Below are 14,200 nucleotides of genomic sequence, written 5' to 3'. Positions count from 1 at the left end.
GAGATTTGTCTAGGAGATCCATAGATCTAGGATGGTAGTGCAGGTTTAGGAAATATTTACCTGTGGCTCCGATTCCTTTCCTGGCATTGATCCAAAATGATTGAGAATTTGTGCTTTCATGTTGTCTTTAAGGGAAGTAAACCAGGCAACAGCTTGATCATAAACTGAATCATGAAGACGGACAAGTTCTTCATACTCTGCTCCCTCCACCTTATCAAGAAAAAGGAGGATGAATAAATCTGATTTATTCCATATTCTATACTATTTAAATGCCTCACAAAGAGCCAATTTCAACCCAATTATGCTTAACAGCAATGACTACTCCTTACTAAGGGATGGTTATGCCACTTAATGTGAATGTCTCCAGCTAACGAAGTGGTGCATAAGTCTGATACATCCCAAACTCGTGCCAGTTCCATTTTTTGGTCTCTCCTACAGAAGTTTTAGGTCCTTTCAGCAACCAAGTCAGAAGTATTGCTATTGGAGTCTTCAGTTGATTAGGATTTCCTCTTAATAAGGACGAGGAGCCCTCCTGCCAGGGCTTCTGCATTAAGGGAATTCTACAAAGTAGTGCTGTTTTCAAATACAGCAGAAGTGGTACTCAGGTCAAGGGAGCAGTGGAAAGATGACAGGGAGAAACAGAACAAGTAGATAAGTGAGACTGACTTCCCAGTACCAGGGATGGTATTAAAAAGGTTTCTGCCAATATACACAAATGTTTGATCTGATGATATACTTCACCTTCACACAGTGAGGACCCTGAGCAATAACATGGGATATTAGACCACTTTAACCTTGAAGAGACATTTTATCCCCATTGTCTCTTTTTCTGTGTGTTTGTTGGCAATTGACCTGCATAGCACAAACGGGGAGAACCCTCCTAGTTAACTGCAGTTAACTGTGAAAGTCTGTTTGAGAACCATGTGACCTGTCTGGACTTTTCTAATGCTATCCACTGGCCTGAACTCTGCAGTGAGTGCACTGTGAAGTGGTATCAGAGTTCTACTAAAAAGAAAAGGAGGACTTGTGGCACCTTAGAGACTAACCAATTTATTTGAGCATAAGCTTTCGTGAGCTACAGCTCACTCTGGCACTCATTTGAGATATCCAGCATAACACTAGACCATTATGCAGGCCATTCTTGTTTTGGCCAGTAAATTCCACCACAAATTCACTAAATGAGGTGTTCGCCAGATTTTAGAAAAGAAAGTTATTTTAATTGGTAGATTTCCTTAGATGCCATGCATACACAAGCATTTGAGTATTAGTACCAAGTTCTCCTCTTTAAAATGAGTTCTACCTTTTTAAAAACAAAAACAAAACAGCTTTTCTATTCAGTGTGTGGTGAGGTCAGAGATCACCTGTGGGAGCTACGAACAGATACTGTGTAACAATGCAAAGCATGGAATCCTAAGCACTTGAATAAAACTTAGACGTGTGTCTTTAGAAGGGTCTTGAACCAGTGTCATTTTCACCTGCTACTTTAGCCCCGATCTAAACATGACATGGTAGGTTGTATCTTTTCAAGTATCAAAGGTTTGAAAGCTACCCTGAGATTTGATGACAACAGAAGTACCACTGGTAGAGAGAGGATTAAACTGCAGAGAGCGCTAGTGAGGTAGTCAGAAGGGCAAAATCATTTATTCCATGGTTTCCGAAGTAAAGAAAATGTGCACTATGACCATGTAAATAAATAACTTCAACTTGAGATGTGACAAGGACAGAACATTTAAGCGAACCCAAAGAAACATGAATGCCCAAGAGATCACCTTTTTATCTTCAAGATATTCAATGTTCGCAGTGTTATACCCATCTCGTTGACCATGGTTCAAGACCTTAAATCGACGAACACCAACCGTATCAACAACTGAACGCCCATCAGGAAAAAACTTTACATCCCTGATCTCTAGCATGCAGCCATAATCGGCAAACCTGAAATAATAAAAGGGCACAGAAAACTAGGAAGTCACTAACAGGTATTTATAGAAGTTCAGACATTTATAAACTTACTGGACCTGATTCACCACTGCGTTACATTGGTGAAAAACGAAAGTAACTGCATAATTTTCCAACACAACGATGCTTCTTGTAACAGTCACACACACACTTCATGATTAAAGCAACAGCTTTTTAAAATTAGAATTGTGTGTGGGGAAGGAGGGAGGGGCAGGTTTTTAAATAAACTGAGCAGATTTCATGCTCCTGGTCATCAACACCAGTTCCTGAGTGCTGGTGGCAACTTATGCAGGGTTTTGCAACTATTTATAAAGAGATAGCTCAGTTACAATGCTGAGGAAGGCAGAGAAGTACCTAGAGCAGTGGTTCCCAAACTTGTTCCGCCGCTTGTGTAGGGAAAGCCCCTGGCGGGCTGGGACGGTTTGTTTACCTGCTGCATCCGTAGGTTCGGCCGATCGCGGCTCCCAGTGGCTGCGGTTTGCTGCTCCAGGCCAATGGGAGCTGCTGAAAGTGGCGTGGGCCAAGGGACGTACTGGCCGCTGCTTCCAGCGGCTCCCATTGGCCAGGAGCAGTGAACCGCAGCCACTGGGAGCCGCGATTGGCTGAACCTGCGGAAGCAACAGGTAAACAAACCGGCCTAGCGTGCCAGGGGCTTTCCCTGCACAAGTGGCGGAACAAGTTTGGGAACCACTGGCCTAGAGAATATGCTGAAGCTGTGCAAGTGAAGTGAATGTCTTTTACTGCTTTTACTCCAATTTAGGCCTCTGATAAATTTTCCCATTGCTGCTACCACTGGTTCAGCTCCAATAGTGGAGACAATGGTGGGACATTTCAGCAAAAACAACCTTGGCACAAGGCTTTAAAGTTAATTAACACACCACTGTAAGCAAGTTCTAATGCACTCTAAAATGATTAGTAGTAAGTTATCAACCACCATGTAGATAGTAAGTGATGCACTCTGAGGGGATTACTACTCCTCTCCCTCTCTCCTTATTTCTGATTGGGTGGGGAGGAGGAGGAGGAGAGGGGAAAGAAGTTGCCTTACAGGGAACTTACAGGGGAAAGCAGGAAGAGAACAGGGGAGAGGAATCCTTAGCTGCTGATATTACTACAGCTGGTCTCTGCTGCAAGAGAGACACCAACCAGAGACTCCCCACCCACCAACTGCCAGGGCCACCTGCAACTGGAAGAGCAACCAGGAAGAGGTATTTTGTCAGGAAAGTCCTCTCCTGTTCTAAAGAAACTCCATGTAACTGGGTTACACACTGCACCCTTTTAGAAGAAGGCAACTGGAGCTAAAATCCTGCATTAAAATTCAGGGTAATTACTGCTGAGTCATGACGGAAGGTGCGTCCAGTAGCTCCAGTGTGAATACATTATTTGTAGTACGAGGGACACTGACCAAGATCAAGACCACGTTGTGCCAGGCACTGTACAAGTCAGGAGGTAAGTGCTTCAGTAAGCTTCCTAATATCAAGGTGATGGGAGTGTCTGTGCCAGAAAAAATTAAGCCAGAGGTGGTCTTACAGAGAAACCTTAAGAACAGCTACACTTGAGAAGCAGCTTAAGTTGAGGTTTACACTGTTATTTCCGAATTACTAATAAAGCCAAGCCCCCAAAAGGTGGAGGGTTTTGGAAACTAACTCTGTTGTGCATGCTCTAAGAGCAGAGCAGAGAATCCAGTTATTCTCTACATCCTCCCTCTTTCAAAGGGATCAGCACTTCACTGTAAGATTCCACTGTACATGCTTGCAGCTACACCATGCCATCAAGGGAATTAGGACACCAATGACCTCTTTACGATTCTTCAGTTCCTACAAATGAAAGCTCAGATCCAGCATCCTCATCCACCAAGCATGTAATTCTCATTCAAAAAGCCTAATTTTCCACTTCAAACACCTACTGTATGGTCCAGCTTTATTAACCCAGGGTATTCATAAAAGTCCGATTTGAACCCAAAGCTTAGGAGACGGGAAGATGTTTCAGGGTAAATCTACACAGGGATAAAAGACCGATGGCACGGCTGTGGCTGGTCTAGGTCAGCTGACTCAGGCTCATGGGCTAAAAATTGCTGTGTAGACTTCAGGCTGGGGCTGGAGCCCGAGCTCTGGGACCCCACTCTCTGATGGTCCCAGTCCTGAACATCTACAGAGCGATTTTTCAGCCCCAGAGCCCACTCCCCACAGCCTGAGTCAGCTGACCCAGGCCAGCCATGGGTTTATCATCCCTGTGTAGACGTACCCTTACAGAGCAGACAGACAGAAGAGCAACCCTCACCTTGACTTAGTCAACAGCCTATACTGGGAACCAAACCGTGGATCAGAAACTGTCATAATAGGCTCTCTGTGGTACGACTGACCCTAAACCGTTCATACATAACGTAACAGGAAATAGATGCCATATGCACTCCAGTCTTTTGACATGTTACTATTTTCTAGTTAAATGTAACATAACTATTCCAAAGCATATCCACAATGAAACACTTTCCAGGCATACGTCAAGGAGGTTGGATGGATAACTAGAGCATAAGTCAAACTTTCTGGGTCTAACATTGAGATATCAGAAACTTCAGTAAAAAGGGGATGTTTACAGATTATATAAAAACCTGGCAACAAAACACTTAGTAACATTTGTATCTGCTAGCATGAAACCTAAAAAGGATCCAACTGGTTGTGCAAGACCAAGAGTACTATGGTTCTCCACTGGCTTCCAAAAGTCTTACGACAGGGATGTTCTCAGCAAGATTCCATACCCTTTTAGTTCATCAGCTAAGCACATGCCGAATTGTTTGGTACCAGTTTCCATGCATCTTCTTATCATTAGCCGATACCGAGGTTCAAAGACATGAAGTGGGCAAGGGATGGTAGGGAAGGCCATGGTACACACGAAGATGGGAACATCTTCATTCAAACTGCAAAAATACAAATATGAGAACAGTCAGTCTCCTCACGCATACTGTATTTATTCAGCACAAAACCTCATAGTTGTGGTTTGACTAGAACGGTTTCTCAGACTTGTTTCTCGTAAAATAAGGTCTTGGCCAACAAAAATTTGTTGCTTTCACAGGCACCAGAGCACCAAGGGCTCTCCCTGCTATTAATGCACTCTAGGTACTAATACCTCCATTCTTCGGTTTTAATAGAAAAAGTTTGGAAAATGCAATCGCATTCTCACGCATGTGCATGGAAAAAAGCATCTAATTTGCACATCACTGAGTCTTACACAGCTTTTATCTGTAATTTTCAAAAAGATATATTACTGCATACTACATATACTTTAAACATAGCTGGAAAGCAATCCTTATATTCCAAACTGACGTGGAGTGTTTGTAGGAATTCAGTGGAAATGGGGACTCAAGGACAGAGTTAACTTTCAGCCTCTAGTTTTGTAACACACTTTCATTTTTCTGTTGTGATTTTTTAAATTCAGCTATATGGCAAGTACAAGTAATCATGGATAAAGCAGCCAATACATCTACTTATAAAGATGTGTAGAAGCATACCTGCTTACATTTTACGCTTCTTTTACTCCCAATCCCCCACTTCCTACTGTTGGGGAAGATGTTTTAATTAGTTTTAAATTATGGGTTTTTTATTCACAGAAATAAATCCACTAAAATTTATTGCCAAATAAAATTAATATTTTCCTCTGATGTTGTGCACCTCTCACATCCAAGCCTACTTTTCCTTGATTACTATCGACTACAAACATGCCAACACTGGAATAGATTAAGTGAGCCTTTGAAACCTACTTTCATAAATAAATTAAAGGTTTCTTCAGTAATCTACATCAAAATAAAAGTTTACAACATTTAGATACAACAGAAAAACAACTTACTTTGATAATTCCTTCATTTCTTCTTCATAAATTTTCTTTCTTTCTGATAACTCTTCTGGCAAGTAACGAACTATTAGTTCTTCTGTAAGGACTGTCTTTTTATAAGTTCTGCTTGCCAAAAACTATAGAGAAGAGAGTTAAAGCTTAAGTACTAATATTTAATCAGTTATGTCCAGCCTCCATTCCAAGAGCAAGATAGCTCAAGATGGTTCGCAAACAGTGACAAAACAATTAATGCAGCAGCTTCCTGATGTAAAGTTGTTCTAACCCCCCTTCTTTTCTCACTCTTTCAAAAAATTGAGATTATCTCTGTGATACAAGAGTGGACACACTATCCACTTCAGTGCCCATAAACTTCCAGAAGGACAAATTTATCATAGGATCTACAACATAACAATAAAAAAAAGGGTACTCTTCAGAGCTGTGAGAATAACTGACTTGCAATTCGCTGGTAGTTCCAAAGTGTTGAAAACAATTCAGTTTGACTCGAAAATTCCAGAATATTTCAGGTTTGGTTCAGCATATCAAAAGAGTTGGGAAAAACTTGTATCAGGTCATCTAAAGAAAAAACATTTTGGATAGTGATAGTCCCTTATTACCTAGCTGTTAAAGAAAGCACTGACCCAAGATGTGGAAAACCCAGGTTCAAATCCCCACTCTAGAACAGGGACTTGAAGCTGGGGTCTCCACCACTCCCAGGTGAGTGTCCCAACCACCAGGGTTAGAGAGTATTCTCAGTCTCTCCTGTTGAAGCTATTCCACTCTGTGTAAAGTGTTTAAGTATTCACCGGACCAGAGAGAGAGTGAGCGAATGAGAATGACTATTGCCTGGTGGTTAAGGCACTCACCTGGGAGGGCAGGCAACATTCAGGTTCCAGTCCCTGCTCCAATGAATATTTAATCATGTATCCAAAGTGTAACAGCTTCAGCAGGAGAGAAGGGGGAGGGGTGTGTGCTTAACTGGGCTAAAGGGTGTAAGTGGTTTTGTGAATCTAACAAACAAAAACAAAATGTTTAGGTTTCAGAAGTGGTGAAACAAAGCTGATTTGACATTTCTGAATTTCTTTTGACCCTTAACCCTCCTGCCCTCCCCAATTTTGACTGAAACAACTAACTGAAACACACAGGAGTTTGTGAAATGTTTTGATCTATGCAAATCAGCATTTTTCTGCAAACTATTTTCTGTTCCCATTCCCACACCCCCCCGCCCGCATCAAAAAAACAAACACAAAACACTTTTGCCCACCTCTAGTCCTCTTTACTTAGTGTAAAGGAGATAATACCTTTTGACTCAAGCTACCAAGTTATTGCCACCTGAGGAGTCTAAATATTTGGGAATCAGATTTCCCGCAGCTGAGCATACATTCTCTACACCAGAATGGCCAGAAGCGTGCTTTGTTCACCAACCCAGTATCAGTAGAGATACTGACTGCAATGACAGTACGGCCTCTTCAGCATTTTCACAGTCTTTGTTAGAGACCGTTCACGCAAAAACTAAAACGCCTCATTTCAATGTGAGAAAGTAATACTGTACGAACAATTTTGGTCAGTACTTCCCTTCCCTCCGGCCTGCTCCAGATTATTAATACAGCTTAATAAATACTAGTGTTAGTATTCAGACTATGTCTGTGCAGAGCACAACAAGACTACTATGTTGGCCCTATATTGTTCAGCTGTATGTTTGCGAAGAGATTTTGCACAATATGCTAAGATCTTAATAAAAGCTTCTAAAAAACCCCCTCACAAATACAAACTTACTTCAGAGAGCTTTTCTTTGCAGAGCGGGCAATATGGGTTATGGTCAAGGCAACGCTCAAGGCATTTGAGACAAAATGTATGTCCACAGGGAGTGGTAACAGGCTCATAGAATAACCTAAACCAGACAGTTGGGACAAAATAAAATTGGTTCTTTAGAATTTCCATCCCACACACAAACAATACAGATAGCAATGTGTCACTAAGCTTATCATTTGAAAAGCTATTTCCTGCCCTGCATGTCAATCTTGTGAGACATTTTTATTATTTAGTCTCTATCCTAGGACGTAAAAGGGATTTCATTTTTAAAGTAAATCCATTACATTGACATGTTGCAAAAATAATTTCAGCATCTCCACTGATGTTAACATTTATTACATTTTTGCAAAGATGAAACAAAACCTTTAGTTCATGTTAGAATAGCTTCCAGTACAACCCTTTCCTCAAAACCAAATATATTTGGTCTAAAGTTTAGGAAGACTCTCAGCTCTACGCAGTCATACCTCATGCAGAGGGAACACTCGAAGTCAGATGCATCCACAAGGACTGCTGATATCTCACGTAATGCAGGGGTGGCTGAGTTTTCAAGTACAGTATCTCCATCTAAGGGAGAAGGACAGCTCTATGTCAAACATTCAGGTAAAGCAGGCACTATGTATGTACACATATTATGGAATCAGAGTAGTGACCCCATGCTAGTTTTCTATGATGAACCCAGTTTTTGTATCTGTTCTCTATGAACACAACCCCCCCCCAAAAAAAACTCCTCTCCACCTAAAATATTACACATGGACCTCCTGCCAGAGGGTAACTTTTCTGAGAGGGTAAAAGTTTTTTCTGTTGGAGAGCCAAAGTTTGAGACAAGACAAAAAACCCTTCAGACTTTGAAATAGATTTTAATTTTTCAAGAGTTTTTCATGTTTCAAACAAACAAAAAACCCACCATAAAAAAGCCACAAAAACCCAACCCAAACCCCCCTACCCCCAAAACAAGCTAAATTTAAGAACTCCAGGTTTGTTTTTTAACACCCCCTTCTCCCTCTGAAATCAGGACTATTGCATTTAAAGTTTTTTTTTGGGAAGGCTGGAGATTAATTTGCTAACACATTTGAATCGGAGAACTTTGCTGTTGCAGTAATGTTTAGCGTTCTCAAGGGCAGGCACTGTTTATAAAAGAGTGAAGAGCGTTAACGAACTTCTAGCATAGCCTGCTTTGTTGGCAAGTTCTGTATAGCCGAATTCCTGATTTTCAAGAATTTTAAACTTAAAGCACAGCCCAGAGCATTAAGCTCTGACTAAACCAAGCAGGCTGAGCCTTTAAGTGCTGAAGCCAGAACAGCTGGACTAAGAGACCTTACTAAATTCACAGGTTCAGCCTAAGTCCCCCAAATCTGCAGACTCCTAAATTCTTGGGTCTTGAGAAACTTACAAATAACTCAAAACCGCGTGGACAAGTCTTGTCTCCCTGTAGACAAGATTTCTACCAGTTTGGACCTAGAAGCTCTGTAGCAGTGTAAGTTCCATAATGGTTACTGGCACTTACAAGGTCTGACCCTGCAATAAGATCTCTGCAGGCAGATTCCTTCATCTGTGCACAACTCACTGCAGGATCAGCATCTTTGTCTGAGGATTTTAACACTGTAGTTCAAAAAGCCTAAGCAGCAGAAAGTCTAGAAATACTAAGCAAAAGTTCTCATACCATTGGCATCTCTGCCTCCTAACCCTCTGGTGGAGGAGTCTAACTAGATGTCACATGAAAAATTAAGTTTGTCCCCTTGCATGCAAATTACAACACTACAATTTGTTATAGGACAACCTGTACACAACCTTCTGGCGTGTATCAAGTACAGGGGAAGGGTGGAGGGCGTTGAGGTCTTGTGGATGATACATTAGTGGTTTTCATAGAAAATGTTTATCTTTAACCTATATCTTGAGTGTGGGGTCCCTGACCAATAGCAGGACCCTAAACGGGCTATTCAGCAGACAATAACATGGCATCACATCTTGTGTAAACCTTAAATTGACAGTTAAAGTGTGAAATGGCTCTAAATCCCTTACTGTGAAGATAGGGGAAGGTTAGATTTCCCACCCCAGTGATTGGGTGGGTTTGCAGTTCACAGGCCACTCTGTAGGAGTTTTCCTATCACAGCAGGGAGGTGGACCATTTCTATTACCTGGAAGAAATGGGTTTTGAGCAGAGAGGTGGAAAACAGACAGTGGTACGTTGTGTGTAAATTTCAAGGCAGAAGTCAGATTTCTAACCTTCAAAATTTGGTGAAACAATGAATGGTAATACAGTGGAGATTTAAAAAAACATTAATTATTTCATTATACAGTACATTACTGCCTTCTAGCATTCCTTCACACTGCTAAACCCGAGATCTTTGTTAAAAAAGTTTGAAATATCTATGTAAGCAGATGTATTAAATGGCAGAATGGATGGGGTACTTCTCTTTTAAATGGATTCTTTGTTTTCTGGGAAAAATAGATATTAACATATGACTGATTTTGATGCAAATTAGCTTCCTCCATTGGGCTTACTGTGCCTCTATTTCATGTAAAGAGACGCTGAAGTTTAGCTATACCTCAGAGGCCTAACTACTACAGCACTCCTTTCACCAGCAGTACAATAGATAAGCTATTAATGGATGAAGCATCAGAAAGGCAGCATTTGGAGAAGAGAAGTATGTATTCCTTAGATGAATCAGGAGTAACAGCCGTGTTAGTCTGTATTCACAAACAGAAAAGGAGTACTTGTGGCACCTTAGAGACTAACCAATTTATTTGAGCATAAGCTTTCGTGAGCTACAGCTCACTTCATTGGATGCATACTGTGGAAAATACAGAAGATGTTTTTATACACACAAACCATGAAAAAATGGGTGTTTATCACTACAGAAGGTTTTCTCTCCCCCCGCCCCACTGTCCTGCTGGTAATAGCTTATGTAAAGTGATCACTCTCCTTACAATGTGTATGATAACCTGGATTTGTGCTGGAAATGGCGCACCTTGATTATCATACACATTGTAAGGAGAGTGATCACTTTACATAAGCTATTACCAGCAGGACAGTGGGGCGGGGGGAGAGAAAACCTTCTGTAGTGATAAACACCCATTTTTTCATGGTTTGTGTGTATAAAAACATCTTCTGTATTTTCCACAGTATGCATCCGATGAAGTGAGCTGTAGCTCACGAAAGCTTATGCTCAAATAAATTGGTTAGTCTCTAAGGTGCCACAAGTACTCCTTTTCTTTTCAGATGAATCAAGACTTCTCTGGAACAATATCATTGATGTTTAGACAAGGCTTTCAACTCTGCTCATCGCAACAAACAAGAATGACGAGTTGTCTGAAGTCGTGTTGTAGCCATGTAGCCCTCTGACCACACACGCCTACTTGTCACTTACCACCCCACACTAGAACCCACATGGGGTATCAAACAATTGCAACCTATAGCCAATGAGAACCACATCCTGAAAGAAATCTTTCCTGAACTCCCCCACCTCACCACGCTCATCACCAGAAGCAAGCTCTCCACTATGATCTTGAGTGAACTCTCACAAAAAAAAAAAAAAGACAACAGGAAAAACACAACTCAAAACCCCCCACCATATCACCTCTAGGTGAACGCTTTTCACAAAGCAATCACTCTATATCTGACCTATCAGCACCCATCCTCAAAAGAAACCTGCACAACACCCTCCAAAGATGAACCTGGGAGCTTAAATTCATAACTTTGCTAGGCACTAAAAATTATGGTCTTAATAAAGAGACAGGATTTCTAGTTTATTACAACGATTTGTAACCCACTATCTCCCCATTTTTGTCTTATGACTGCAGGGGTGTTAATGGGCCACTTCAAATTGAATGGTCTCTTAGAATGTGTGTTAGCTACTTGTACTAAGGTCTGGTCTAGACTACAGACCTATAAATCGGTAAAACTACGTTGCTCAGGGGTGTGAAAAATCCATCGCCCTGAATGACCAAGTTATACTGACTTTTCGCCCTGTGTAGACAACGCTGTATCAGCGGGAGCGCTTCTCCTGCCGACATAGCTATGGCCTCTCGAGAAGGTGGATTAACTACGCAGATGAGAAAGCTGTGCCGATGCAGTGTTTTAAGTGAAGACTTGCCCTAAACCATCTATTCTAGCTTGTATTTAGCTGTGACACTGAGGGTATGTCTACATTTAAAATGCAACAGCAACACAGCTGCACCGCTTCAGTGTAGACCCTACCTACATTGATGGGAGGGATTCTTCTGTCCGCATAGGTAATCCACCTGCCTGAGAGGCGGTGGCTAGGCTGAATTCTTCCATCAACCTAGCACAGTCTACGCTGGGGGCTAGGTCATTATTTCTATGTCTCTCAGGGTGTGGATTTTTCACACCCCAAGAGACATAGCTATACTGAAGTAAATTCCTAGTGTAGACCAGGTCTGAGTACCTCTCCCCCCTCTGAGTTTTACCTACAAACAGTAACAAAGAACTGTTATTTTCTCATCTATTTTAAAATATAGTGCCATAACCCAACACCCTCCCGGCACCTCCCCAAACAAACAAACAAAAAACCCCACAACAGGACAGACCTTTTTTAGGAATCTTATTTGGGACATCCAAGCTTTGTAAATCCCTCAAGTCACTGGATAGCTTTCTTTTTAAACGTGCAACAGGTAAGCTGGAGAGGATTGTTCCCAATGACTTATGGTCTTCAAAATGCAAATCCAGTACATTGTGAGAGAGAGAAGAACTAGTGCTTCGAAGAACATCGGACTCTTGGGACAGGGCTTTTGTTAATTTGAATACAGTATCCTGAAAAGAGAAAAACTGCATGAAAGTCAGGCAGATTCTGTTTCCTCATTTTCTGCACTAATTCTATCCATAGAAATGATAAGATAGTAATGTTATGGGGCAACCTGGTAACTGATCTGAGCCAATACTAATAAGAGATACTTGCTCCAATTGCTTCAGAAATAGAGGGCTATTTCTCTCATTACAATTCTCATTCTTTTCTAACCACCTCTCCTGACATATTGTAATTGTGCATTCTCAAAGCGCACACAGACTAACAAAAATAAAATGTTATTTAAAACATCACACCATACAAAAACCGCTATTTGGCTCTCTTAGAAAGTGGTACCCCAATCTAATTATATTAGGTAGTCTCAGGGTATGTCTACATAGACAAGAAAAACCCACGGCTGGCCTGTGCCATTCGACTCAGGCTCGGACTGTAGGACTATTTCCAGGTTTGGGCCCGAGCTCGGAAGTCTACACAGCAATGAAACAGCCCCACAGCCCATGTCCCGCAAGCCTGAGTCAGCTGGCCTGGGCCAGCCACGGATTTTTCTTTATTGTGTACACATGCCCTCAGAAATGAGAGATCTAAATACAATTCACACTTCCTTCCACCTTTTTATAATATTGCACTAAAGCTAGATTCCCTCCCTAAAATCTGAGAGGGGGAAAGATGCATTAGTAATAACTAAGCTTGTATAGAAACATATGCAACAATTCAAGTCAGGTAGATCAGATATTACAAGATGCTTCAAAATTACTTTTGGTGTTAATATATTTTTAATATTTTATTCTTTACCTCAGAGCACCCAGCAGCAGAACCATCTTCAACTGCATTTAAGCTGCTTAAAAATGCAGGTTTCAACCTTGTCCGACTAGAGAAAGGTGCAGTGAGGCTGTCATGCACGTTTTCGAAGGCTGGGAAAAACATCTCACACATTATCTAGTAAATGAGAAAAAAAAAGAATTTTTTGAGCTGGTGTTACAGAAACAAACATATGTATAGTCTAAATGAAGGTTACTTACATGTAACCAGCGTTCTTCAAGATGTACTCTGCATAGTCACAGATGTAGCCTGCACGGTTAGAACTCTAGCTAGCAGTAGCTCTTGGAGCACTCACATGCCTTCCCCAAACCACCCCTCAGTGAACACTGAATGTTCCAGGGAGAGGGTGAAAAAGGGACATGGCAATCCAGCTGCCTCAGTTCCTTCCCCATGTGCCAAGCCCTTTGTAAGGCGGACTCCGAGGCAGTGGGGAAAAACAGGCAGGGAGTGTGACTATGCTGGTTACAGGTAAATAACCTTCATTTCTTCTTCAAGTGCCCTCAGCATATTCCCACACACAAGACGGTAGTACTCTGATGAAGGACGGTGGGACCATGGAATCCTAATTGAATAAGGACTACAGAACAGCCATACCAAATTTGCATCAAATCTAGATTCTACTTATGCATTTGAGTAGTTGACCTGCTCAGGTGATCTACATGGGTATTTTGTTCCCCCCGATACATGAATTGTTATTGGGTGATCATCTTATTCTAGACCAATCCCAGACACCTTGCCTGTATGCACAATTGTAGGGAATGAGCCTCCCTTCATTTCTTCAGATAATACAAACACTGTACTATTGTCTGTCATGATCTGGCATACCCTGTGTTTGACCTGAGACAGAAATGACTTGAGAGCCAACCTGACTGCTCTCAGTTTTAAGATACTGATATGTAGATTCTTTTCCATTGGTGACCAGTGAGCTCTGAACAGTAGATTTTTGTTTAAATGGGCACCACCCAATCCACCATAGATGCATCAGAGGTAGGTATTACTGACGGCAAGACAGACTGAAAGGTATAACCTTC

The 14,200-nt window shown here is 41.5% G+C and overlaps 1 protein-coding gene across 1 annotated transcript in view; it reads right to left on the bottom strand.

The window, feature by feature from the left end:
* Nucleotides 1–14,200, bottom strand: part of LONRF2 (LON peptidase N-terminal domain and ring finger 2) — a 58,105-nt gene that overhangs the window by 4,535 nt on the left and 39,370 nt on the right. The window contains exons 4-11 of the mRNA XM_077814530.1: nt 13,143–13,286; nt 12,136–12,358; nt 8,052–8,151; nt 7,552–7,666; nt 5,794–5,915; nt 4,709–4,867; nt 1,770–1,932; nt 61–210 (exon numbers count right to left, since the gene is read on the bottom strand). Of these exons, the coding sequence (XP_077670656.1) occupies nt 61–210; nt 1,770–1,932; nt 4,709–4,867; nt 5,794–5,915; nt 7,552–7,666; nt 8,052–8,151; nt 12,136–12,358; nt 13,143–13,286 (1,176 nt within the window). The remainder of the gene's footprint in view (nt 1–60; nt 211–1,769; nt 1,933–4,708; nt 4,868–5,793; nt 5,916–7,551; nt 7,667–8,051; nt 8,152–12,135; nt 12,359–13,142; nt 13,287–14,200) is intronic.

The sequence above is a fragment of the Eretmochelys imbricata genome, chromosome 1, assembly GCF_965152235.1.
Source record: "Eretmochelys imbricata isolate rEreImb1 chromosome 1, rEreImb1.hap1, whole genome shotgun sequence".
Classification (NCBI taxonomy): Eukaryota; Metazoa; Chordata; order Testudines; family Cheloniidae; genus Eretmochelys; species Eretmochelys imbricata.
Note: the sequence above shows the minus strand (reverse complement) of the source record. Positions and strands in the feature narration are given on the sequence as shown.